A 26,650-nucleotide genomic window follows, 5' to 3' on the forward strand; every position below is an offset into this window, starting at 1 on the left:
AATAGTGCTTTTAATAATGTGTGTATGAGTATGATTGCTAATGAGAAAAATGAAGTTTGCAAGCTGCATGAAAACCAGGGAGAATGTGGAAGATGAATATGCATGTGGCTAAAACTGCAGGATCGAATTAGGCTTGGATTCTTTCTTGATTCTTCCACAGCCTGCCCCATACAGACATTAGCAAATCACTTTACAAAAACTTGTTTCTTCATTCATAAAACAGCAATTTCTGTTTTACAGAGAGGTGCAAGGCTAGCTGAGTCAAAGCTGATAAAATCTAGTGGGAAAGTGCTGCAGAAAGCTTCATTTCACTGCACTGGCTAATCTTCCCAAGAGTGTAGTGGTGAGTTTAGAGTGCTGTGAGGTGCAACTCTACAAGCACCCTTTAGGCAGAGCTGGTGTTGGGGACAGTGGATACCAATGTTGCTGTAACTGGGTGTCAGGACATTATGGAGCAAAAGGAATTATTTTGAAATGACTTTCCTCTTGCAGTGTACTCTGGTTTCCATAAGCCAGTATAGATAGCATTTTTCCAAGAAATTCAGATATGGCAGAAGCTCTGCCATACAGTTCTGTGTGCTAGTCACCACAGGCCTGTTACCATGAGGCACTGGTAGTAAATGTGATCTGTGCTCCAGATGATTGTTGTCCTTTGCAAATGCTGCTCAAGAGATGCCTTTGTAATCCTACTGCTTGTGGAAAAACTTTGTGTAACTATAAGAAGCTGTCTTTGTTCTTTTTCAGGATTAAACTGATCTGTTACTATAGAACAAAAACTCCTGAGGCTAGATAGGTCAATTAGCAGACATTCCGATTACCTTCAGCAAGGGCATAGCTAATAGAGGTACTGTATCTTTTTTTAGTGTAAAGCTAATTTAATGCCTAACAAGAAGCACAGGCTTAAAGAATCTCTGAGCATCTCTGCCCCACTCCTAATGATAACATGGAGAAACTCTCCAGAAACTTAGAAAGCAGAACAAAGAGTAGAGTGGGAAGCTAATGGGAAAATGTGTCATGCTGCCATGGTATCAGAGCGTGTATGTTCTCGAGACTTTTTTAAAACAGACTGTTAGTGAGTTCTTGTTGCAGCTACAGTTCAAGGACTGTGGGAAGGCAGGGAGGCAGTCAAAGGTATGATGTTGATGCTTAACATCATTACAATGCTGCTTGCTCTGCTGCTCCTTTAATTATTGTTAGAGCCACAGCCTGTAATTTGGGAATCGTGGGTTATGTTCTTTGCTTTTGCCAAGACTTGACTCCCTTTCCCTCAAAATACTGAGTTGTCATAATTATGCTTGAAGCTTAAGGACATCCAAAATTAGAGGCATCATTATAGAAATCATCCTTTTCAGCTGAACTCTAAACCAAGAGAGAGTTCTTGCTGCCACCTGCTTTCCTGTATAAAGATGTTAACAGCTGAATGGCCATTTGAAGAGCCTCTTTCTTCTAACTCTGTGGCTTGTTTTGTCCCATGAAATCAGCTGGACAGACCTGTGTCTGTGACCTTTGCTCTTTTTAGTCTTTCTGACCACTGAAGAAACTTTCTGGACCCTATCTGGTGCTTCAGCGGTGCAGATTGGAGAACAAAGCCAGAATGAGTAAAAGCACTGCATGTATAATGCTGCTGACTTGCAATGCAACTAGTGTTTTTCTCCTCCCCCATCACGCACTCTGGCTTCCCCTTTTTTTTCTGGCCTTTGTTTTTTTTTTTTTTTTCTTCCCTTCTTCCCTTTCCTGTCTCGGAGTATAGCTGAGTAGTTTCCCCTTTTCTCTTTTCTCAAACCAGTTTTGCTCCTGGAATGATCTTCTAGCCAGAATATAAAGGGAGGCTGCATCCAAGACAAGTTCTCTCAGAGACAGGACACAGATGAGTGCTGCTAGACCAGGAGAGGAAACAAGGAGGCTTTTTACTGCACAGGCTCAGGTTGGTCCATGTAATGCAGAATGGTTTATATTAACAAGGAAAATTTTTTTTTATTTTGCAGCTCTGAGGTAAGGAGGTGGTGTTTATCAACAGGGGAATGTATTTCTTGTAATCTGCTGGAGCTGGTTTGATGTCAGGCAGAGCAGAGTATTTTCTCTGTGCTAAGTAATGACTAGTTCTATGTCAGTCCAGCTCATTAAAGTTAACTGACAATGCAATGTGTAACAAGTATGTGCTGAAGATGTTTGGAGTCTTCCTCTGTGCTGGAGCACAAAAACAATGAAGGTTTGAGATGACCTTGGAGAGAGATGCAGTAAGATGTGTGTGAAGTCCCAGCCCATGTATAGCTGCTGATGGTTAGAACTCTGTTCCCACCCTCCCTGCCCCCAAAAAACATGACTTAAAATGTGAATACTAAGGTTTCTGGCAGCCTTCCTGAGCCACTGGAAATGACAATGGCTACTGCAGTCAACTCATACATGCGATATAAGCATAGTAATTAATGTCTGGCATTTCAGAAGGTACTCATTATGGAACGGTCTGACCACAAAGGGGCAAAGAAATAAAAATAATGCCAGTTTCTTATTTGAAAGGCAAAGAAGCCTGAGTATATAAGTGTTGGATTTTTCTGCATCTGTTTACATGCACGCTTCCAGGCTGAGAAGTAGTAGTTTTTCTGACCCTGTGGTTAATAGCAGGCTCTTGTCGGGAGGCAGGTAACTAGGAACCTCGGAGTACAGCTGCTGAAGGGGAGCACTGCAACAAGCTCCCACCAAACACACCGAAGCACTCTTCATCACTGGGAAGGCTTCCATGGCCTCTCCATGTGTCTGTGTGTTAGTCACACAGGTGGTGTTTGTGAGCATAAATTGCTGAAGCTGCACAGGTGGAATCTGTGAGGTGGATGTGAGAGGCAGCTGACCTCATGGTTTTCTGGTACATGATTTGCACCTCTGTGTTTACAGTGAAAATTGTATACAGCTGTGTGTTCCCCTTGCACAGGGATAAAGCACACCATGCAGAAAAACAACTTTTGTATGATTACAGCTGAACATGGTTAAGGCTATTGCCACTGGGGGTTTTCACAGAGCCTTTTGTGGGTGTTAGATTTAGTGACTGTGTGGTCAGACAGAATACAGGGATCTTGAATGCTGGGAGATGGAGAAGGAAGAGTGTGAACTGTTTGTAAAGCAGAGGCAACAGCTAATTAGGAGAGCTTTAAAGATGTTTTCACTGCAGAAGATGCTTAGTTTCAAATTGGAAAGTTGTGGTTTGCCATCAGCTTATCCTGTGTTGTGTTCCACCCTTTTTGTATTGTTTATGGGGATTAAAGATTTAATTGTAAGCATAGCTGAGCATCTGGAGAACCCATGGTGAAGTCAGTGAGATGTGACAGTACTTTCTAGGGGTATGCTGTTGGGAATCTAGTTAACTGCATTTTCCTCTATTCATGGGGCTCTCAATGACTTGCTTATTGCCAATAGACCTGTTGCTAAATAGTTTCACTTTCCTCTTCCTGGGAGATGTTCAGCTGGTTGGAGGGAGATCATCAATATTTGGTGACTTCTATTTTCTCAGAATTTCACACTAGCTCTCCTTCACGTATGGGTCAGCAGCATTAGCGCTAGCCTTGCAGCTGCTGGTATCTCCAGTCTGGTACCACACTGTTCTTTCAGGTATGACTGTAGGGTATCACCATGTTCAGCACGTGATTTGCAAGTTCTGAGTTAAAGACCTCATGGGAGATGTGTTCCTGTATCTAAAAGACACTTTTCCATTCTCAGTCTGTTAACATACTTGGTTTCATCACCCACCACCACTACTCTAGGAGGCTTAGTGTCTGCTTGTTTGTTTTCTGGTTTTGTTTTTTCAAGACAGGACAACACTGCTCACTAATACTTCTCACTCACCAACATGTTGGAAGAAGATAATGATGAGACATGTTGGAATAACCTGGAGAACTTCCGGGTGAAGCTGATCTCTGTGATAGATCCTTCCCGTATAACACCCTATCTTCGCCAGTGCAAAGTGATCAGCCATGATGACGAGGAACAAGTTCTTAATGACCCCAGCCTGGTCATGCGCAAACGGAAGGCAGGTGGGTGAAGTGCAGCCTTCGGCTCCGTAGATGCTCCCGTGCTTTGTCGGCTCTTGGGAGCAGATTGGAACAGAGTGCTAACAGACTGAGCCTGAAGGAATGCATTGCTTCTGGGTTACCATCTGCTTGTGTTTAGACATGAAAGTTGTAGGCGCTGCTGTGCGGCCCCTTTCCCCTCCCTTTCCCCAGCACATGATTGTGTGGAGAGGAGGAATGGAGATGGTTCTATCGATGCATTCCCGAGCTGTGTAAGGGGAATGGGAGCACAGAGGGTGTGCGGCCTTTTGGTGTTCTGGATCTCTAGATCAGCATAAGGGAGGGAGTCGCTTGGGTTTAACCCACAAGGCTATTCTTGTGTAACAATTTTGCAGGAGGAGATTTCCAAGATTAATTCAGTATGTATTGTCCCTCATTCCTGTTTTCTGGTGTTTGAGGGAACGTTGGCAGCACATTAAGTAAATTCTTCGTGACTGTTCTATACAGTCCTGGTCTTGTTCCAACCAGAGAGAATGACAGAATTCATTATGCTATTAGTACATCTTTTGGATTGGATTAACTCTTATTGATAAATTACTGAGATTCGTTGCAAAAAAATTATTTTCCCTGTTTTCCAGATTGGGAAACTGCAGAACACAGAAAAGAATCCCCCTGGGCTTGATTTGGTACAGAGTATTTTTAAACAAAGTAGGGAACTGAGCTCAAAGTCTTTTTAGTCCAGGCTCCCTTAGGCTTGTCCCTGCTACCTCTCTAGTTATATGCAGTGTTCTTACACTAGCGATCCTTTTTTCCTATATTTGCCTCTGGTATTTGGAAGTGGAGCCTTGAGCTGCAGAAACTGTCATGGTGCTTTGTTTTAACTTGTGTTTTCTGTAAGTATCAGCAGGATAACAAAGTGTTCTTCTGAGATCTGCTTTATGTACCCACTGTAGTAGGAGCTCAGTACAAGGGTTAAGTTTTAACTGTTCCTTCACTGTTAAAATACTTTTGTATAGTTACTGGGCAATTGGCTTAAGATTGGCTGGGCGATTTGGTCCCAGGGACCTTAATCTGCATGTGGAGAAAGTGGAGCAATGTTTTGTTATGTTAGAAATAGGTAAAGAGATAATGGCAACAGGATATTCTATTCATTTATTTATTTCAGGTGTTCTTCTGGACATTCTTCAACGAACAGGACACAAGGGCTTTGAGGCATTTCTGGAGAGTCTTGAGCTTTATTATCCACAACTGTATAAGAAAATAACTGGCAAGGAGCCCAGCAGGGTTTTCTCTATGATTATAGGTAATGTTCTGAAAAAACAGCTATACATTTGGTGTTGCTGTGCAAATTAAGGGGGGATTCACCTCAGCTTTTGCCTCTCCCCAGCTTCAGTGAGCAGAGTTGGGAGCGTTCCTTGGCTTGCTCCCTTAGTGCTTCAGAAGGGTTCTGGCAAGAATGGCCCTGCTATCTGGCATCACAGGCTGGACCTAGGAAGGTGGAGGAGGAAGGAGAAGGATCAATTCTTCCTTCTACCTCTTCTGTCACTGACACTGTGGTGTAGAAACGCACAGAGCAGGGTGGAAACAGGTGATTTGATTCCACATGTCTTTAGGGTTTGCATCACGTGCTTGTGCGTGGCATGTGATGATCCCAAGCTGCAGTAGTAAGTGGGTGGGAACCTGTGCTGTATGTGTGTCTGGGGAGCAGACAGGACAGCGGTGGCTGATACCTGCCCACCAAACAGACACCGCTGGGGAATCCGGCCTGAGCCAGCTCCTGATGAACGAGATCATGAAGCTGCAGAGCACTGTGCAGGAGGAGCGCCGGAAGGCCCAGGAGCTCACCGTGTGGCTGCACACCAAAGAGGACACGATCAGAGAGATGTGGGTGAGGGACAGCCTGCTCCGCAAGCACCAAGAGCGGGCGCAGAAGATGAAGGAGGAGAGGGACAGCCTGAGCAAGGAGCTGCGGAAGTGCAAGGACGAGAACTACAACCTGGCAATGAGCTACGCCAAACAGAGCGAGGAGAAGAGCGCTGCCCTCATGAAGAACCGGGACCTGATCCTAGAGGTCAGTCAACCTTTTCTAAAGCTTCCTCCTTCTTACCTGATCCCTGGAAGGCTGTGCTGTGCACCAGACTTGTCTTTGCCCAGGATGGTCTGGACCAGTCCAGCATGAGATTCTGTGCATCTTCTCTAGCAAGTGGCATGTCTTGGTGATCCCTCGTTCAGACCAGTTGGACCATGTATCACAAGTTATGCTGTGAAGAATTAACAGTCTTGCCCTCATTCAAGACTGGGCCCTCTCACAAGAGCAACATGTTGTATCCATTTAGCACAAATGCAGGACTCTGGTCCCCAGAGCACCGAGCATCCTGAGGAAAACAAAGCTGGGGAGAAACTTTCCCCATGTTTGTCTGGGGAATGGAGTGAGAACTGCTTTTGCAGGCCAGAGTTTTCTCTTTGTTACTGATGAGCTCTGAACCTTCTCGTAGATCGATCACTTGAAGCACAGCCTCATGAAGGCTGAGGATGACTGCAAACTGGAGCGTAAGCACACAATGAAACTGAAGCACGCCATAGAGCAGCGCCCAAGCCATGAGGTGATGTGGGAGATCCAGCAGGAGAAGGAGTTGCTCTTGGCCAAGAATCAGGAGCTGGAGAACACTCTCCAGGTTGGTGGGGGGTGGTTGAATATGGACTCCTGAGAAGTGATTATTTGTAGCAGCCAGGGCAGTGGTGGGGCTGCACTGAAGATTGTGTGGGTCAGCTGTGGCCTTGTTCTCCCAAGTCAAATGGAGCACTTAAGAATGTGGGGAAAGAGTTAATATGGAGTTAGATGGTTGCTGTATCTCACTTTTTTTTGTCCAGCAGGTTGCCAGGGAACAGAATTTGGAGAAGAGCCTGTCCAGTGAGACTCTGGAGAATGACTGTAGCCAGATACTAGAAGAACGCCGGAGGCTGATGAACACCATTTACAGCCTTCGCAAGGAGCTGCGGCGAGCTGAGGTGCTCCAAGACAAAGTATGTGATGCATTGCAAATTCCTGCTGAGGGTCAGTGGGTAAGATAGGCAGATGAAGCACCTGTAATGTCTTGCCTGTGGAGCAGAGGAGCTGCTCAGCAGCCATCCTTGCTGCTCCTACTCTAGTGTCTGTGTTATAGTTTGTTGAAAAAAGGCACACTAATATTTTAGTGTTCTGTGTCTGTGGCATTAACTGTTACCTGTTAATGCCTGTGTTAATTAACAGTTCCTTCCTCAGCCTGGAGGGTAATGGGAGTTTTTATCATGATTGACAGCTCAGGTACACGTAAATCTATCATGTTAGCAGTCCTCCTAGTCATGTTGACCAACCTGCTGGTTGGCCTTGCTCCAACTGGACAGTCTGGCTGAACTTTGACATTGCATGGAGGTCTGGCCATAGCAATCTGTGGCACAGAGCAGAAGTGGTCAGTCTAGCTCAGGCTCTGCCCACAAGCAGGGTACCTTTGACCTTGTCTCAACAGTATGCAGAGGAAAAAGAGATGCTTGAACTACAGTGCACGTCTCTGAGGAAGGACTCCCAGATGTATAAAAAACGGATTGAAGCTGTCTTGCAGCAGATGGAGGAAGTGGCTTCAGAAAGAGACCAGGTGATAAAACATTCCTCTTGGAGCTGCTGCTAATCCCTGCTTCGCCGCTTGAAGTGGGCAGATACTGTAACCCTGAATGTACTATTGTGTGACATGCCACGATGTGTTCTCCCTTACACCAGGCACTCCTGACCCGAGAACAGTTCTATATGCAGTACTCCAAGAACCTGGTTGAGAGGGACGGTTACCGCAAGCAGATTCGGGAGCTGGGGGAGCGATGTGACGAAATGCAACTGCAGCTCTTCCAAAAGGAGAGTCAGTTACTGGCTACTGAAGCCAAGCTGAAAAGTTTGCAACTGGAGCTACCCACACCGGTATGTCTGCGGGGTTGTCATCTGTATGATGGGTTGGGAAGCTGAGTATGGGGCCAGAGTGTGGCTGTTCCGAGGCCTTTGCACCTAACCAGTTCAGTTCAGCAGGCAGTGGCCAGCTGTGTGGGTAACCGTTTCCATGCAAATGCCAAGTTTAGAAGAATGAAAGACATGATGGTTCCTATTACCTCACCCTGGTTCCAGGCATGGATAAGCTGGATTGATGCAAGCTGAGGCCTTCTATGTTTGTGTTTGGAGCATGTCCAAAGATGTGAGGGGATCCTCAACCACCAAAGAGTGAACTCTATTTAGAGACTGTCTATGAGCCATTTCGATGGAATGGGAGCAGGTGTAAGGGTGCTAAAGTTTCTGAATGAAATTAGATATACAAAGGATTTTAATTAATGTGGCATCTTGTGTACTTTCTCCAAGTGGTCAGACAGGAGTGCAGGAGGGAGGAAGTCCACACTTCTCTGTTTTCTGGAGCTTTCAGTCTCCTGTATATTCCCTTACTACCACTTCCTTGCTTATGAGGAATGATTAATTTATACTGGTTTTATTTCAGACCTCTGACCTGGACGATACCTCCTCCAGAGATTCCCAGGAAGTGAGTAGGGTGCCTTGTTTACCTTTTACTTTCTTCTGGAATGGTTTCAAATTCCTCACTTGTGCTCAGTTCCCTCAGTAACAGCAGTTTTCAATCCATGGCTCAGGCTCATTTCAGTGCTATCAAAAAGTAGAGAGGCAGCAAAACAGACCAGTGACAGAATCTCCCTGTGTCCTGAGATTTCTAAGTGTAGGACACAGTTATGGCATTTAGTCAGTAAGATTTGTTGAGTCTAAGCAAATCAGGGGAATCAAATTACTTTGCTTCTAATTGTCTCTCTTGTGGGAGAACAGGCAAAAATAAGTCTTACTCTGGGGACATCTGTGGTAAAGAGTTTTCACTTAGTTCATAACTTCAGTGTGGAAGAGATTGTCACACTGTCTGGAGGCTAGAAGTATAAATAAGGCCAAATGAACTGGATCTACTCATGGAGGATAAATCCATGACTAGATCAACCTCTGGCTCAGCCTCCTGTTTTGCTGACACCAAAATGCACTAAGGAAAGGTCAGTTCTATGCACGTCCTGTTTCTTTTATTCCTCTATGTATTCCTAACTACTGTGTGAGACAGAATAAGGGGCAGTTCTCATGTTCTTGCTTTGTTTCTGTCCCATAGCTTACTCTTCACGGTCATCTAGATGAAGATACACAACCGACTAAAAGTAAGGCTTTTCTTGGGAGAATGTAGAGTAGAATTCTTGAGAGGATGGTCCAGTGTTTCAAAGGGACAGGAAAAAATATTCCTGGGTTTTATTTTTAGTGAAGAACAGGTAGTCTGACTGGTGACTTGGTTTGTGAGATGCTTCTCAGTGGGGTGTGCTTGGCACTCTGAGTAAGACCTCCTTGAGATGACTCAGAATAGGTACCCATAAATCAAGGCATTCTGCCATACCACCATCTTTCTCACCTATAAAAAGGACAGCATCCCCAGATGCTGGGAACAGTGAATGTTTGTTAAGATTTTTTGAGAGAAGATCCACAGGCTGTCTTTTTACTACATGGTCTCTGAAAGGGTCTTTCATATAGCTGAATGACCTGGGAAAAGTGGTGTCATTAGACCATCCCAGGAGCTCAAGTCTTTTTTTGGGGGGTAATCTGTCTACTGAATTTGTCCAGGAAAAATCACCTGGTGCCTTTGAGAAATAGCTCCTGGGTGCCTTTTTGCCCCCCCCCCCAGTCCTCTTGCATTTGTGGCAGAGCTGAGAACAGAACAAACATCCTTCCACTTCAGCTGGACCATGTGGCTTTCTCCAGGGATTTTTCCCTCCCCTCTTCCCTTTTATGTTGCAGGCTATTTTCACAAAAGCAGAACCATGTAGTTAATGTTGTCACTGCTTCTTTTTTTCTGTGGCATCCCCAGTGGAAATGATTCAGCAGTATGGAAAGGAATTAATAGGCTCCTCTAAGAACTTGAAATTCTCTTTCAAAACATGTTGAGAAAGGAAGGAAACTAGCACAGTAGAAGAATTTTTCTGTTCTGATCTCCTGGAAGATCTAAACGATCTTTTCATTCATTGAGATGGGAGATTTTTCACAAAACCTAAACAACACTGATCCAAAAAGCCTTTTATTATTCTACCTCGCTCAGTTCAAAAACATGTATCACAATACCTGATCGTTACATAAGGAGTTTCACTAAAATACGGTCTGATGTGAAGTGCTTGATACACACAACTTAGTTGTTCGGGAACGGGGACAAATTATGGTTAAAATAATGATTAACGTGATTTCTTGTGGTGACCTCCAACATGATTATTTTTTTTTTAATGATGCTAAGCAGAGATGCTTTTTTGCAAAGGTTTGGTTTGCTCCTGCATAAGCAGAAACTAGAAAGCTGATGTCTCTTTCTGAGCCTGATGGGGAAATCCATCATCCTAAGCAAGGTTCAGGGTTCAAGTAAATGAGAAGTGACTTGCGCATTGATCACAGGACTGAATCCTGAACATTTTGAGGCTTGGTTTCAGTTCTGCTGTTGACTCTGGGTACCGCTGGGCAGCTGTTACATTGCACTATTGCTGTTGGATGAACTGGCAGAGGGAGAAGTTACTTCGCAATGGCAACTATGACTAAAGCTGTAATTTTTCCTTCTCTTAGAAGATTGCCCTGAAGGACAAAACCAGCAATTCAGCACCCGAGAGAGCAGTCTGCCTCCAAACTCAGCCAGTGTAAGAGAATCTTTGTGGGCTCTTCTTTACTATGACTGGGGTTTGTGACCTTTAATGTTCTTGTTAATGATGGATTTACCAGGTTTGAGAAGCGTGTGAGCAGCTGCCACTTTTTAGAAAAGCTGAGCACTTTGTGCAAAACTCACCCTCTAAAAAGGGTGAGCTCTAAACAGCAGAACACTTATGGTGGTTATTTCTCTATGCCTAGAAGCTTCTTCTAATTACTTTCTGGCCTTCATCTCTGGGTATGGATGTTTTCCAGTTTAATTGTCTGCAGTATTACTGTTTGTACAAGAAAGAGAATCCCAAATTTACAAATGGGAGAGAATAAAGATGGTGAAACTATGTGAAACAGATGTATTACCACCCTGCACACACAGTAGTGGACAGCCCAGAAATGAACATGCTGTACTTCATTCTGCAGGCCCAAGCAGATGCAGGAAGCTAGCTGTACGCAGTGGCTTGCTTTCCTGGATGCGAGTTTTGGTAGTGAACAGCTGTTCTTGGTCATCTGAAGGCATAGGTTCCCATTTTTTTTTCTCCTTCATTTAAATGTAAAAATGATTAATTGCACAAACAAGTCAGAGAGGAGAAATGACGAAGCTTATTTGGGTGGTCTGCAGCAGCCAGATGCAGTACAACAGCCTCAAAACTGGCCACCTTTGCAGAGTAGGTTTGCACTCCCTGGTGCTAAGATTGGTCTGATCTTCTGAGGAATCCAGTTCATATTTGTTTGGATTTTTTTCCAGTTCAAGGAGTGTGGCTTAGCCAATGAGGAACTGGCAGAAAAGGAGCGGAGGAGGATGAAGGACTGCTTTGAGCGTTACCGAAGGTCTGGACTTTAGTAAGCAGAACTAATTTAGACATAACTGAGTGACTTAAATGATTAGCTTGTTGTTTGTATTTCCTCTTTTCTGTCCATCCCCTGTCCCCAGGTTTGATTCATGATAGACATAAATTCATTACAGATCTGTCATGGTTTAACCCCAGCCAGCAACTAAGCACCATGCAGCTGCTCACTCAGAGGCTCATGCTCCTAGCTGAACTGGTTGAGACTCCTGTTTTAGTACCAGAGGTAGCCAAGACAGCAATGATTGCATTTGCTGTGAACCATGCAGATGGTTCCACAGCAGGGAGTGGAGGGTGCTCCAAAGAACTGCAAGTTTAATAAATTTGATAGATTTCTCCCATGCGAGTGAAATCTGTCTGACATTTACTCTCCATCTGACATACTGCTGACTTTCAAGACCAAGCTCCCATGACTCTGAATGGGAACAGATTTCCCCCCTCTGTCTTCTTCAAATGCTCTTGTTGGAAGGTCTGTTCTCCAAATGTCTGGTGTCTTCACTGATCACTGCCTTTATGGAGCATGAGACTGATTAAAACCGTGTAAAACAGGGACCTAAGTTCTAGCATTAGATAGAAGTGCTCCTGATGGCACTGTAAACTACTCTTCTGACTGTTGACAATACTGTTTTTATTAAAGAGAGGACTTTGGGTAGGATTTCTTGGCTTCTTCAACTGAACATCAACAATACACCACGCTTCAAGAAATGTAAGAATGTCTTCATCAGTTTAGACCAATTCTCTTTACCCTATGGTCGCTTCCAGTCACAGCTTTGTTGGGGGTGTGAGCAGTCATTTCAATTAAACACTGAGTGGATTGATACATACTGAACGTCCCCACTGAACTCCCCAAAACATTCAAATGTTGCTTGTTTTAGAAGATGTTTTCTGCAAAGTGAAACGTCTAGTCTCGTTTTCAGAAAAAGAGCAATGCGAAGAGTACCAAAGGACGGACACCACGAGGCGGACTGGGAGAACACCACCGGCAGCGACAACACTGACACCGAAGGCTCCTGAGAGCGGGAGCTGACCTGCGAGGGAAACGCCATCTTGGTCTGGGGGCTGCCGTGCCCTCTGTAGTTCTCTCTCAGTGGACTTCGGTTTTAAAACCATCTAAACAACCATTTATGAAAAGTTAACATTTGTAAGGGGACAGCGTCCCCTCGTCCATCTATCTCTTAGAAATGCAGTGATGCAAGAGATGTGCGGCGCACAAATAAAATAAACAGGATTAAATGGTTGCAGGCCCAACGCCCTGAGACCGCGTGCCCCACAAGGCCCGGGCTGAGCTGCTCTGTAATTAAAGCCCCAGTGGACTGAGGAGGCCCTGCTTCCGCAGGGAGCTGCAGAAGCCTCGGCCCGTGGAGGGACGAGGCCGCCGGTCCCACCGACGGCAGGGCCGGGGTTGCTGTTCGCTTCCCCGCCACAGGCCTCCCGCGGCGGGGCGGGCGGGGCCGGCGGCCGCCCGCACCCAAAATGGCCGCCGCCCGCACCCAAAATGGCCGCCGGCGCCTCACTGCCCGCCCCCTCCCCGCGCCTGCGCCAGCGCCATGCAGCGGGCGGCGCGGGCCTTGCTCGGGGTCGTGCTCCGCGCCCCGCTCCGCGCCCCGCCGCCGTGTCGGCCCCGCCGTCCCCCGCCGCTCCGCGGTCCCTCGCCGCTCCGCCGCCCGGCCTGCAGTTCCGCCGCCGCGGGGCAGCCGCGGGCCACGCACTATCGCCTGGTGTACACCTGCAAGGTGGGCGGGGGCGGTGCCGGGAGGGCGCTGTGTGAGGGCCGCGGCGGGGCGGGCTGAGGTAAACGGCTCTTCCCGGAGAAAAGTCCCCGGTCCGGGGTGGGCCTCCGCCGGGGTCCGGTCCAGCGGAGCGCGTCGGTACAAAGCTGCGCGGCGTCGTGACAGGATCAAGCTGCCTTGCAATAGTTAGAGATGAGGGAGGGGGAAGGAAGCCTTTTAATCAGGTCAATAGAACGTTTTTCTCTTAGAAGGCCCAGATGCTGCAGTCACCGTGGTCATAAAACCCATTTTTTTTGCTTTGTAGGTCTGCCAGACCCGATCAGCAAAAACAATTTCCAAGTTAGCCTACCATAACGGGGTGGTAATCGTGAAGTGTCCCGGCTGCGGGAATCACCACGTCATAGCCGATAACCTGGGATGGTTTTCAGATCTGGAAGGAAAGAGGTAGGTGTGCCAGCAACGCTCGTGTTTAGCAAGGAAAAGGAGTTGTAAGGGGATCCTCCCGAGCTGATGCATTATTTCTTTGATGCTTTTAAAATGTGGTTCAGAGGAAACCAAAGTTTTTGCTGGGTATAATTCAGTTTCATCTGGTTTCTTAAAGCACACAAACTGAACTTTATAATCTCCTGTAATTTGAACGTCACTACTTAGGATCTAAATAAACGCTGTAAAGCTGTAGCAGAAGCTGTGTGACACACAGGCATCCTTGTTGGTGCCAGCAGGTTAATTACTTGGGGTGGGGGGGTTCTTCTGTTCTCCCTCAGGCTTTATTAAATCACCGCTAGGTTTCCCTGGCTAGGCTTTTCAAATGTGTAGACCCATCTGCTGCTGAATTTCAATGATTTCTAATTCCCTTAGATAACTTTAAAAATTTCTGTTTAGCTGTAATTGCTAAATTATTGATCCTAATGGATGAAAATAGTCCCAGAAGGTTTGAGTGGTTTTATCTGCTTCCCAATAACGTTATGGAGAAATACCGTGGTGGTGCTCATGGTGAGTCACTGTGTAGAGTTAGTCCTGAGAGCAAAGCATGGAAGAGCGAGCCTGCACTTGACTGTTAGGTCCATCCTTTGCTGTGGTGTCACTGTTGGCTTTCAAATCGCTGTTAAGGAATATCGAGGAAATCCTGGCAGCCAAAGGGGAGAAGGTGAGACGTGTGGCTGGTGAGGAAGCCTTGGAACTGCTTCTGGAAAGCTCGGCCGATACCGGGTCTCAAGGTCAGCCCACGGAGGGAGAAAGTGGGGAAGCCCCCACAGAGACTGACAGCAAGGGACAGACCTGACGAATGGGATTTGTGTCATTCTGCTGATGGCAAGAGAGACTCTTAACCTTTATTCCCTGATTTCAGTGGTCTGTGTTTAAAATAAACTTGGGCATTGGTCTTTCCCTGTTGTGTGTCTTTGTCTTGTGTAGTTTTGCCTTTGACGAAGCTAATGTTTTTAGAGGTGGAGTGCAGATGTTTTTTCTGATACTTCTTTTGCTGACTTTTAGGCAAGTCTCAGTGCTTCAGCAGTCTCAGGTGCCTTGTTTTGTTCTCTGCTGAGAAGGGAGCCAGTAATTCTTTGTCTGTGTGCTTTGGCCCAGGGAGGTGCAGCTGTAGCTGGAGGCTGTGGCGATGTCTCCTGGCCTGGCCCAGGTGTTGCATGGCAGCAGCTGATTGCAGAGCTGCATCCCGTGGCAGAGCAACTGAGCAGAAGAGGCAGTTGATATCACCTGGGGAGATGTGGCCCCATCCTGGGTGATTTTGCAAAGCCAAAACGACCCTGCAGGAGGGTCAAATCACTACCTCTTCCTGCAGTCATGTCCTGCTTTTTTTTTTTCCCTTGCCGTCTTCCAGAGTTTTGCCCTTCGTGTCAGGGCTGAAAGTCTTCTGCATTTGTGGGTTATGGCGTGAGCCGCCCTGTGGGAGTGTCAGCCCCCGCGCTCAGGAATCCCACGCGGGGCGATGAGTCGGTGAGTGGCTCCCTGGTGTTGGGGTTATGCAACTTCCTTGTTGGTGAGGGGGAGGATGGGCATGAAGGCAAAATTAATATTTGTGAAGCATGTTGGGAGATAAGTAGAGCACCTAGAAAGTTGTCATAGAGTTACATGACAGATATTGAGGAGCTTATTAATGCTACTGCTGCATGTTAAGATCAGTTAGAAGAAAAAATAATAATTTAATAGATGAAAAATGTAGGTGTTTACCAGCATATATCACCCAGGTAGTGATGAATCAGGCAGTGAGGTGATCATATTGTGCTTTGTTAGGGCTTACTTCCTCTGTCTGCATGAAAGTTTAACTTCTCTCAAGATCCATTAGCCTGAAGTACAGTGAAGTGTCTACTTTCTTATGGTTTTAAGCTTGCAATCAAAGAATAATTCAGGTTGGAAGAGACCTCTGGAGGTTTCTAGTCCAACCCCCTTGTTTAGAGGAGGATGCTCACGGTTTTGTCTTGAATATCTCTGAGGATGGAGATCCCACAAACTCTTTGGACTTTGTTCTGGTATTTGACCAATCCACATAGTGAAAAAACCCCAACACCTAACTGAAATTTCATGTGTTTCAGCTTGCACCTATTACCTTCTTTCCAAACACTGTGCACTTCTGAGGAAAGCCTGTCTGTCTGTTCTCTATGCCCTCTGATTAGCGAGCTATAGAAAGCAGTAAAATCCCTCTTAGCCTTTGTGTCTCCAGGCTGAACAAACCCAGTTCTTTCAGCCAAGCATGTCCAGGTGCTCATGATCCTTAATCAGCCAAGTATTCAGTGAGGGCATTGCATGTATTAAGGAGTTCACTTCATTCATCTGAAGTGTTCATAGTAATTTTATACATGTTGCATGACAAGCATGGATCAGAGCAACAGGAAAGTAGTCATGTTTTCCTGTGGGTACATAGGTTCAGAGTGATGAAACAGCATTGAGGGGCAGGAACTTCATCCGTCAGCTGGCATGTGTGTGTGCAGACCCTAGAGAAATATAGCACGCTCTGAAATAACTAGGTGCTAGAGCGATCTGCATATTAAGAAACAGGAGTCTTGTATCTTGGAACACTGCTGTGTGCTCACCCTATTGTGAGTTGCTGGCACGTATTAGCACTCTGCTGGAAGAGTGGTTATTTTATTACCTCTTACCTGAAAAGCAGCATTCTGCTTCCATTGTGCTAATGCCTTTGATGGGGTGGAACAGAGCCGCTGTTGCAAGATTCGTGTTGCCTCGGAAACAGTTCATTTACAACCTGACTTTTTTATAATGTTTTCCTTACCTTTCTTACCTGTTACTGTGCCCCAGCTACAGAAAGGTGGTGCTAGTTTTTGTTGCATTACAGTATAAACTGTAGCAAAGTCTGTCTGTGTTGTCCATTACTAGATTTCAGTGTTTCCTCAGTCCAGCATCCTCTGGCCCTAAGGTGCTCTGGAGGCAGGACAGTGTGCCTAGCCCTGCAGCACACAGATCTGAGGATGGAGGGTGGTGGTGTTTTGCTGCTGCTCTGAAGGTTCAGGCCAACATCACGGACAGAACAGGAAGCAGCAGATTACAGGGAGTGGGCAAATTTTCAGCGTGAGGCGCTGGTGTGGAGCACAGAGAGCTTGCTGCTTGCCATTGCCTGTGAAAGGTCTGCAGCAGGCAGGGCGTGTGGGGCGTGCAGCCCCCAGGGACTCAGCACCAAGCACTGAGGCTGCAGTGTGCATCGGCGCAGGAAATCGGTGCTTCTCGTGACAAAACATTCTGGGGCTTTCAGCTGGAAGGGGGAGAGGGCTGCAGTTATGCGAGGGAATTTGTGTATAACATAGGTTTTGCTGCTAATAGATTGCAGGTAAAAAAGGAATTTTGTGCTCCCTTTTGAAGCGGGTTTTTCTGAAAATGTTGTGTCACAGGGAAGTGTGCTCTTGAAAGAGGACAGAGGTGAGCATGCTTTGTCTAGGAGGAGCCCAGCAGACCTTGCTTTAGCTAAAGACTAAAGGAGCGGGAAGAAGAGAAGCAGCCTTTCTCCTGAATGGGAGGTGTGTCAAGATGGGGAAAAAAGTGACGTGAAGGCCTGGTGCAGCAGAGCAGAGGAGAGCGACTGAAGGTGCAGCCGAGCAGGGTAAGTCTTTGCGGCACAGAGGAGAGGTGGTGATTTCAAGGGGCACAAAGTAGTAATCACAGGACGGGTGGCAAATATAAGGCCATTTGCCTATTCCTTGAAGCATTTCATGGTGGCTGTTAAGGAATGGATCCTGTTCCTGAATCCTGTCCCACAAGGGCTTTTCTGCAAAATGGCAAATACTTTGCCTCTTGTTTTCTGCCTCTGAGCAAATCCTCCTTTTGTAGTGCAGCCAAATGCCAGCGTTAATCCAGCCAGTGTGGGACTCTGATGGGTCGCGTCTGTTAGCTGCAGAGGTTACTGGTGTTCTGGCCCACGCTCAGCAGGAAGGCAGTGGTGTTTGGTAAAGGTGGGTGAGACGGGGGCCCTGTGGGGCTGGGAAGCAAGTGGTGGTGGGACTTGCTGAGGGAAGGCCTTTGTGCCGGCCCAAATGAGAGGGAGGTTGGGGTGCAGAGGCTCATTTGCTGGGGCTACCTGACATAACCCCCCGCTGCTTTTTGCTACCAGTGTGCATGAATGTGTTGCGTGCGCTGCACGGGACTGTGCCTCCTGCTGCCTTACGCAGAGACAGCAGTTCTAAACCCCGCCACGCTTGTGTGTGCTGTGGAGGGCTCAGCTGAACCAAGGAGCTACTTGGGAGCCTCTCCGGGCGATTTGCCTGCCTCGCTGAAGTGACAACTGGGCAGGTACGTTTCTTTTCCTGTAGCATCAGTGCAGGCAGTGAGGAGGGGTCCTGGGGGCTGTGAAATGAATCTACTGCTTATTTGTGCTGCTTGCATAGGGTCTAATGTAGGTGGGTTCTGGGCTGCCAGGTCCTACTGTAGTGTAGGCAGAGAGGCACAGTGAGGGTAAGCGAGCCTTCCCCTCAAAACCGTGTGTGCATGTGTCTATGCTGTGTCTCTGGGCTGGGCTGTTTGGTGCGGGGATGGCCCTGCCTTACTGCAAAGTTCTGCAGGAGTTAAATTAGCCCATGGCTGTGTTCTGGCCTAGCGGGGTCCCAGGAGATTGCTATGGAGAGCTGCCAAAAGCTGTCCAACTCCAGACTGAAATTTACAGTGCCTGGGTGCTCTGGGCCAGCACATCCCTTCCTGCAGGCTGAGAGCCTTTCCAGCCAGATGAAGATCAATGACGGCTGGAGCAGTAACAGCACGAGGCTCTGGGGAGGGCTGAGGTAAGTGCAGAGACTCAGCCCTGACGTGACTTGGCAGATGAGCAACACAAAAATCCCCACAGGCCTGACATCAGTCCTGTCTCGCAAGTACCTCTCAAGGCCTGTGTACAGCTGAGTAGGAGAGATCAGTATCTTGTGTTTCTGCTGATTTTTTTTAGAGTTCCTCTTCTTCACCTCCAGGCCTGCACCGGGGTCAGCACCCTGCTCTGTAGTAACCTGCACTTTACAGCTGCAGCAGCAGTGTGTCCGAGTCAGCCCACATTAGCGCTGCGCAGGCCCTGGCAATCCCGCATCTATCCGGCGGATGTCAGCATCGGAGAACACTTCCCTACAAGGGACCAAGCTCTGCGGGCCTGGGTGCCTTGGCAGTGTGGGCAAGGGGAAGGCTGGCATTGGACATTGCTACTGCAGGGTACGGCAGAGCAGCAACCAATGCAGGCTGTGAGCTGCTCTGGAGAGTCAGTTGTAGCCGTTGTCTCCTGCTCACAGGGGCTCTGAAAGAGAGAACACTACCTGGAGAGCATGTGCTCCCTTCCCCAGCTGCTAAGGACAGAGAGAGAGACAGCAGGTAAGACCCCATCACTCACTCACAGGGATTTCACCTGTTCCTGGGAATTCAAGCCTCTAGCCTTTGTGTACCTGGGGGCATGGTTCTGTCCCCAAGTCACACACAGAGACTGCTAGCACAGAGCTGCTTGTGTGCAGGCACTGAGAAGGTGTGAGAATGCCTGATGAGAATGAGCTGATGGCTTTTCATTAATCTTTGATCAGGACTGGCAGTGGCCAGCACAAGTTAGTGGGGCATGGGAAGACCAGCTGTGACTTGGCTTTATCCTCACAGGGCTCAGGATCCAAAATCTGCTGCTCTCAGGCCCACTTACTAGCGAAGTCTAATGGCCTGCTCACACCTGCTGCGTTGGAATGAGCTAGCACTGCTGCCTGCTGCTTTGTGAGTATCTTCACTAAGAGCTGATGCCAGGGCTTTGCGCAGCACTCGCTGCCCTTTTCCTCTGGTAGCTGCTGCCGGGGAAACAAGACACAGCTTTTGGGCCAGGCGCCGAGAAGGCACCGAGACAGGGCTGAGCCGGAGCCCCCAGGCAGGGCCTGAAAGGAAAGGCTCGGCCACATTCCTAGAGGAGGGCTCAAGCTGACAGGGAAGAGCGGGTCTATTCTCGGCCACTGCTTTGTCTGCCTTGTCGTCTTGGTAACTTCTGGGCTTGGGCCCTTGCTCTGGGCAGGGAATGCTCAGGGCTCTCTCTCCCTCCACAGCCGTGCAGTCAGATAGGTGCTGTGCATTTAAGGCAGGCAGAGAGCTGGGGATGGCGGTGATGCCCAAGAGACCTGCGTGCTCTTAATGTAAAGGGATGTGTAGGTGGGTCCATACACCCTTTACTTAACATTTAGATGTAGTGATGTCTGCCACAGGAGACCACCACCCACCGCCAACCCCGTTCCAAAGGGCCAGCATTAGCCCTGCTAGCAGGCAGGCTGGCCAAGAAATAATGGAAATGAAGTGTTGTCACTGAAGCTTAGACACAAATATTTATTAAGCACAAACCCCCCCTTCCCCTTGAGCTGTATTCATTTCTAATATATTAATTCATTTGGCAGATTATTTTTTAGAAAAAAAAGTACCTGTGGGTTGGAAATTCCCCATTAAAATGACATTAGCAAATGCACATGTAAAAAATAAATAAGCTCATACATTCAAGTATATGGCAAATAATTAACATCTCTGAAAGCTTAATGGTCAGATTCCAGTTCACCACCTGGCTGAGAGCTGCACAGGCCCAAGCCTGCAGCTGATCAAGTCATTTTCAATGTTTTCCTCCTCTTTACAAATGCGAGCTGGGTCAGTACGTAGGTGGCTGGGCAGGTCCTCCTATCCCTTCTCCAGAGCTCTGACCAGCCCCAGGAAGGAGGCCGAGCCTCGGCCAAGCGATCCATGCAGCAGCGTAGCAGGTGAGTGCTCCCTGGTAGCAGGTAAAATGCAGCTACCCCTCCGCATGGTCAGTGCAGGCAGGTTAAATGCCCGATGAGCAGCATCACTGGTCTAAAAATCTTACTGCTGGTTGGAAATGTTTCCATCAAATGCATTTCAAATAGAAAGTGCTGATTTGTTCTCTATAGGAACATACCTGCTTTGGCAGAACTCATTACTGGAGTTTCTGAAGTCCAAGATAGCCTATCTAGTCAAGGAAAGAAAAAAGACTCCACCTCCTGAAGTTAGATTTCTGCTCCCTGGGCTTGCTTTTCCAACTGTTCCAAAAGGGGAAGGAGTGAAAGCAAATGTAGGCTCTTGCGCCTCTGTGTGGGGTGGAACTGACTTCCCAGCCAACACCCCAGTCTGGAGCCCTCGAGAGGCTCCATTTATTAGAGACAGATTGGGCAGAAATGGAGTGCCTTGCCGGGAGCAGCTCTGCTGGGGCCTGCAGGGCCTGAGAGAAGCTCAGCACTGGTTTGGGAAGAAACAAGGGAAGGGAAGGGCTATTATTCCTGACTGCTGTTGGGACACAAAAGGGAGGAGGGGATGGTTCTGCTTCGCTCTCCTGACAAGCCATGGCCAGAAAACTTTGCTGGCTCTCGAAGCGGATCATTGCCGAACGCCAGCTTCTGCCTCGGGCACGCTCACCTGGCACGCAGGACAATCCTGCGTGAGACTTCTGGCTCAGTGGCACCAGAAGTGATGAGTTGCCCGCGTTTGCCTTGTGCTGAACAGACGAGCAGAGACCTCCTTCCTCCCTTCCCGGGCACAGGCCCCTGTCTCGGGCCTGCAGTTTGGGCTGCACGGCTGGCGGTTACCTTTCAGGCTTTGTCCCAGGCTGAAGCTGGGCTTTGCTGCACGGCTGTTCTCTAGAGGTAACCAAATCCCACTAAAGCTCAGGGCAAGCAAGGCTTTGCTCCTGCTCGGGAGGTCCTGGTACAGCTCTGCATGGGACTGCGGCTGGGGAAGCAGAGGGGGTGTCACAGGGCTCACTGCATAGTCCTCGGCAAACCTAAAATAAACATTAAGGTGTGTGGGACCACGACTGCAGCTGGGGTGGGGCTGAGGTTTAAAAGCACTGGTGTGACCTCTGACTTGGGCTCATTTCCTCTCATAGAAAGAACAAAGCTGAGCAAGATGTTCCACGGAAGGATCCAGAGCAATTTGTGTCACCTCATGATGCGGGCAAAACAGGAGGACTTCAAAATGGAAAAGATGCTCTTCCCTTCCCCCATTAAATTAAAAGTGTGGAAATAAAAGACATCAAGGCTGGAGTTAACTACCCACTCTGGGCTCCTCTTCTGGCCGACAGCACAAGTTCGTGGATTTTTAGGTGATAAGCAAAGGGGCTGCCAAAGTCTTCTTCCCTCGTGCTGTGCCCAGTGTTACAGTGGCCGTGTGTCCTAAAAAACCCCTTGTTTAAAAACCGTCCCCCATCTGATGGGCCTTCCTGTAGCACTGCCTCTGCAGAGCAGCCAGGTGCAACACAACGGAGGTATGGCTTCCCATGTCCCTGGGGCGGCTCCTGACAGAAGTCTCTGGTAGCGCAGGAGCGCTCGGGTTTGAAACCACCTACACTTTTTTTTTCCTTTTTAAAAAACAAAATGAAACCAAAACAACCCCCCCAAGCCAAACCCCAGTTCTTAGCTGGAACCAGGCCTCTGCTGCTCCTCTGCTGCCTCCTCCTGGGCTGAGGCCAAATCTACCCGCTGCTCATCCATGCGTTTGGCCTGGACACGCTGGATGAGGCTGAAAAAGTCTTCGTCCGGCATGGTGGGGCCACGGGGGATGGAGTCCGGCGGTGCACAGCGTTGGTCATCTATCCTGGAGGACTGTACGGGGAGGAGAACAGGTGTTAGGACTGAGTACTGGTAAGACAATCCTGTCATGGACGTAAAGGGCTGGGACCAGTGCCCAAAAGGCATCCAGAGCGTGTACTCCCCGTCTGGGGGTGCAGGGCAGCGGGACCAGCAGTGCTGCACCCCACTGCGGGCTCCAGCGTACGGGAAGAGCAGGGACCCAGCCCAGGGCTGTAGGCACTGCGCAGAAGGCGGGTTCTCCAGCCGCCCTCTCCCCTGTAGAGTGGTAACAAAGCACAGCCCTCAGTACCGGGTAAAAAGAAGGACCTGAGGCAAAGACCAGTACCTGCCCGGGTCCCCGAGGCTGTGGGTGGGCAGCTGCTGGCCACAGCCCTTCCCAGCAGGGCAGGTGGGATCAGGGGATGGCGTTTGCCCATGTGGGAGAAACTAGTGTCCCCCCCTCCAGCTCTGCAGCCCGCTCAGCCCTGCCGGTACCTGACACTTCATCAGCATGTTGAAGAACTCGTCCCCGGGCTCCTGGGCATCCCCCTCCACACGCAGGTGCCCCAGGTTGTTGTGTGTTATCCGGAGGCCTGGCAGGTTGCCCACGTTGGCACGCTGGTCATCCAGCCGCCTGCTCTGGGAGCTGGCGATGAGGTCGAAGAACTCCTCCGTCTGTGGAGACGCCATTAAGGAGGACTGTGCTGCGAGTGGGGAGAGGAGCACACATCAGGATCACAGCTCTGCCTGCTCATGCCTCAGCTGCGGTTCTGCTCTGCAGAAAGCCCAAATCCTCATCACCAAACCACTGTTCAACCAACCGGGCTGCAGCTGAGCCTTACACGCTCCCCCGCAAGGGACCGGGGCTCACTGTACAGCCAGGCCTCCTGGGGCTGAGCTGGGGAGGATTTTCTTCTTGTGTGACCGTCGGCATCAACTTCCACCCCGCGTCGCGGAGCGGGAACAATCCCAGTGCCGGCAACACAAGCGAGCCAAAACCTACCATCAAAGCAACAAGTGTTACAGGGAGCAAAACCCGCTGCCCCATCTCACAACCACTCGCTCCCTTTTCCGAAGGCCGGTGCTACAGCCCTTGGTACCCGCCTCCCGAAAAGGCCTTGGGCTGCATCCCCAGAGCTGCCCTGCGTGAAGGGTGAGCAGGGCCGGCTGCGAGGAGCCTGCCTGCACATGGGTCCCGGCCCAGCAGCAGGACAGTCTGCCCTGCCTTCCCTATGGGAAGCGGAAAAGCTCCGGTTCAGCATAGCTGCAGTTTCCATGTCCAGCTGGAGCACATCTGCCCCCAGGGCTGTGCACGCTGCCTCCAGCACGCTCCCTGGCCAATATACTTCTTAAATGAACATATCCAATTTGTGGGGCTGCAAAAACAGCACAGTACACTCCAGAGCATGCCTCCCACAACAAACCTGCCATGCACACACAAAACCATCAGGCAGCACAGGGGAAAAGTAGGTGCCTTGACAGGGTAAAGAGCAGAACCTCACAGTCACACCTCCTGCTCCTGGACCTCCCGTGAGGGGCTCCCTGCTATTTACTGCACTTTGGCCAGCTCCTGGGGGACACCAAAGATGCCACCTCAGCCCAGAAGATCCAGTGCCCTGACATTAACCGCTGCCAGTCAGTGATCATTTGTTGTTTCCAGCACAACTACAGGCAGCTTCCACTGCTGCTTCCACTCGGGTTTCCACCTCGAGCCAAGAGGCACCGCTGCACAAGGGCCAACCCGCACCTCGCTCGGGGCTGGGCAGGTGCCAACAATTGCAGGTGAGCAGAGTTCCCGAGCATCACCGGCTTGGCGATGGGCACCCTGCATGGTCCCAAGGGCTGGGTATAATTACAGGCAGGTAATTGGCAAAGCCCAGGCCTGGCTAAGCCACTCACCTGGTGGCACATCCTTTCCAGGCCCCCCAGAAGCCCGGCCTTTTTTGGGCCAGCTCAATTATAGGCGCTGTCAAGGTGAGCCCTGCAGACACTCTGGCTGTGATGAGCTGCAGGACCTGCGTCACAGCACGCGTGAGGAAAACACTCGTGGGGTCTGGTTCTTATCGCGCAGAGCCGAGCAGAGCCAGCCTGGGCTCTGCCTGCTGGGAGGGAGCTGGCATGAGCTGGTGGCGGGGGGTCCCGGTCCAGAACCTATACATATAATCTATACTCTATAAACCCCTGGGGGGAGTATCCCATCCAGACATCCAACACGCCTGGTGCTTTCCAGCCACAGGAGTGGAACACTGGAGGAGCCGTCGGGCCCCGCACGGCCGGAGCGCAGCCGTGCCCAGGCAGTGTCCCCCAGCTTTGCACGCCTGCTCCAGGCAGCATCCCATCGGCACCACCGAGGGGCTCGCGCAGGGCAGAGGAACAACGGGACAAAGGGAGGATTTTCAAACACAGCACACGAGCAATGCCAGGACCTCTGCAAAGCAAGTGAGTCAGCCCCCAGCGCTGGAAACGCCCCTCGGGCAGCGCTCAATGGAAAGAGCCTGTTGGCTCCTGGCAGCTGCTGGGCAGTGAAAGGCTCCCAAACAACAGACACTGCGCTCGGGACAGGGACAAGCAAAAAAACTGTAAGAAACACAGCCGAATTGGTGTTACTGTCCCAGTGAGCACACAGCACTTGAGCAGAGGGTGCCCCGAGCCTCCCGACACGACATGCTCTTTTTAAAGCCCCAGCTCGTAGAGTTGCAGAAACACATAAAAATCTCAGTGCTAACACAAAGATGAGTTTCTTCCCCTTTAGCTCACAAAGAAACCTTGAAAATAACATGTCCAAAAGGCTCAGAGACCAAACGAGAGCGCAGCCTGTGCCTACTTGTACATTCTTTATAAAGCTCCATATTTTAAACTCAGTCTCCTAAATTACACAGCTGTTACAGCCAAACACACTTCTGTATCAGAAATATGTATCTTGAAAAAGTGATGCTCATTTCTACCCTATTTTTAGAAGACAAAAACCTGCTCACCTCACAGCCAACCTGCCTTCCTGCTACAGCCTGACCTTCTCCACACTGCTCTGCTCTTGCTGCTCCTGGCACCCACTTCTCTGAGCAGTCTCGTGCTGCAGCTCTTGCCACACTCGGAGGGATCTCAGGGGTCTCCTCCTCTCCTGTTTGTACTTCGTGTTCATTTGGAAACCGATAAACAAATCCATCACTTCAAATGAAGTGTTTTGAGCCCTTTGTGATGGTGATTAAGCGTGCAAGCGTGACCTGCACGTTTTAGTGCTTCTCTCCAGCTTGGTTTAAACAAAGGACCTCAACACCATATCATAAAAAAAGACGTGAAACCGAAGTGCAAACACAGACCTGACCTGCCTTTCCTGTCCCATCTATTTGTCAGACAGCTTCCTCAATTTATCCCTTTTCTTCCTATGGGTGAGCTAGCTGTCTGCCTGCTGGAGCTTCCTACTGTTTATCCATCCTTCCGGCTTCTCTGTTCTTACACAGCACCTATCACCACAGCATCCAAGAACTGTACAAAATCCAGAAGTTCTTCCTCCATGGCAACGCTATGAGAAAAACTGTCAATACTTTAACCTGCCTGTGAAAGCCTGCCCCAGCCCTCTGCATGCCCCAGCTCTCCAGGCTCTAACAAGGCTCCCTCAGTAATGACCATCAGCATCTTCCTCCTGGAGATGCTGGCAGAGGCAGAAGTCCTTGTGCCAACCTCACTGTTCAAAAGGCCAGACCTTCAAAAGATCCGCACTGAAAAAATCCAAGTATATTTTGCATTTCTCTTGCTGGTTTACTCTCCAAGCCTTAGTTCATATTCTCCAGCCTTTCCCTCAGCAACCATTAACATAAGAATGTTTCTTTCTTCCTTAAATAACGATGGAGATTGCCAAAGGACTGCTAAGTTCAGAGAGCTGAGGCTTGGGGAAAACAGTATAAAACAGTAAGATTCACAGTAAAACCACGACAGCTGGCCACACCATGGGAGCAGCATCACTCCCACAGCAATAGTGACTTATGAACGCATCAGTGCTTACATATCCGTTCTTCCAGGGCAGGGACCGGTGTGGCAGCTGCCTCTGCAGCCTCCGATGGGCATTCTTCCAACGGGCAGCGCTGATCATCCATCCGGTTGCTCTGGAACTTGCTCAACAGGTCAAAGAAGCATTCCTCATCCGAAGGGGTCCGGTTGATTTTCTGGAAAGACAGTAAAACACAGACGAGAGTCAGAACACCCCAAACAACTCCCCATGTTCAATTGCTCCATCTGGCGTGACCTCGGCAACGCGTCGTGCCCTCTCCTGGTCTGTTCAGAGGCCGGCTCCTGGCTGTGCCCGCGGCTTGCCAAGCCCCGCAGCCTGGAGCCTGCCAGGGGT

General features: G+C 49.1%; 3 protein-coding genes across 21 annotated transcripts in view; 2 read left to right on the forward strand and 1 right to left on the reverse strand.

Moving 5' to 3' along the window:
• Positions 1–53: 53 nt before the first annotated feature.
• Positions 54–12,802, forward strand: CARD9 (caspase recruitment domain family member 9). 10 transcript variants are annotated; one of them, XM_041119768.1, is made up of 14 exons: positions 54–343; positions 1,787–1,924; positions 3,799–4,022; positions 5,164–5,301; positions 5,744–6,069; positions 6,494–6,673; positions 6,870–7,022; positions 7,505–7,630; positions 7,753–7,944; positions 8,507–8,548; positions 9,164–9,209; positions 10,642–10,712; positions 11,462–11,544; positions 11,681–12,802. In XM_041119768.1, exons 3-14 carry the CDS (start codon positions 3,839–3,841, stop codon positions 11,694–11,696), a joined length of 1,557 nt encoding a protein of 518 aa, XP_040975702.1. In that variant the 5' UTR covers positions 54–343; positions 1,787–1,924; positions 3,799–3,838; the 3' UTR covers positions 11,697–12,802. The 10 variants fall into 10 exon arrangements, with proteins under 10 accessions (XP_040975702.1, XP_040975700.1, XP_040975701.1 ...); XM_041119766.1 differs by having other exon boundaries at positions 12,467–12,802; XM_041119767.1 differs by having other exon boundaries at positions 12,479–12,802.
• A 94-nt stretch (positions 12,803–12,896) lies between these two features.
• On the forward strand, positions 12,897–15,578 carry DNLZ (DNL-type zinc finger). 2 transcript variants are annotated; one of them, XM_041119772.1, is made up of 3 exons: positions 12,897–13,294; positions 13,596–13,735; positions 15,129–15,578. In XM_041119772.1, exons 1-3 carry the CDS (start codon positions 13,109–13,111, stop codon positions 15,238–15,240), a joined length of 438 nt encoding a protein of 145 aa, XP_040975706.1. In that variant the 5' UTR covers positions 12,897–13,108; the 3' UTR covers positions 15,241–15,578. The 2 variants fall into 2 exon arrangements, with proteins under 2 accessions (XP_040975706.1, XP_029857028.1); XM_030001168.2 differs by lacking the exon at positions 15,129–15,578 and adding an exon at positions 14,402–14,677.
• A 4,479-nt stretch (positions 15,579–20,057) lies between these two features.
• GPSM1 (G protein signaling modulator 1) overlaps positions 20,058–26,650 on the reverse strand; it is an 83,506-nt gene continuing 76,913 nt past the window's right edge. For all 9 annotated transcript variants that reach the window (XM_030001157.2, XM_030001159.2, XM_030001160.2 and 6 more), the window contains 3 exons: positions 26,312–26,471; positions 22,807–23,015; positions 20,058–22,344 (listed from right to left, as the gene is read on the reverse strand). In XM_030001157.2, coding sequence (XP_029857017.1) covers positions 22,156–22,344; positions 22,807–23,015; positions 26,312–26,471 — 558 coding nt within the window. In that variant the 3' untranslated portion in view covers positions 20,058–22,155. The remainder of the gene's footprint in view (positions 22,345–22,806; positions 23,016–26,311; positions 26,472–26,650) is intronic.

This window comes from Aquila chrysaetos, chromosome 24 (assembly GCF_900496995.4).
Source record: "Aquila chrysaetos chrysaetos chromosome 24, bAquChr1.4, whole genome shotgun sequence".
Lineage (NCBI taxonomy): Eukaryota > Metazoa > Chordata > Aves > Accipitriformes > Accipitridae > Aquila > Aquila chrysaetos.

Excerpts from the sequence above, each read along its gene's own strand:
- CARD9 (XM_041119764.1), top strand. The coding sequence starts at position 3,839 with ATGTTGGAAGAAGATAATGATGAGACATGTTGGAATAACCTGGAGAAC. Across the intron at positions 7,023-7,504 it reads CTGAGGTGCTCCAAGACAAA|TATGCAGAGGAAAAAGAGAT; the intron begins GTATGTGATGCA and ends TTGTCTCAACAG. Across the intron at positions 7,945-8,506 it reads AACTGGAGCTACCCACACCG|ACCTCTGACCTGGACGATAC; the intron begins GTATGTCTGCGG and ends GTTTTATTTCAG.
- DNLZ (XM_030001168.2), top strand. The coding sequence starts at position 13,109 with ATGCAGCGGGCGGCGCGGGCCTTGCTCGGGGTCGTGCTCCGCGCCCCG. Across the intron at positions 13,295-13,595 it reads GCCTGGTGTACACCTGCAAG|GTCTGCCAGACCCGATCAGC; the intron begins GTGGGCGGGGGC and ends TTTGCTTTGTAG. Across the intron at positions 13,736-14,401 it reads TCAGATCTGGAAGGAAAGAG|GAATATCGAGGAAATCCTGG; the intron begins GTAGGTGTGCCA and ends ATCGCTGTTAAG.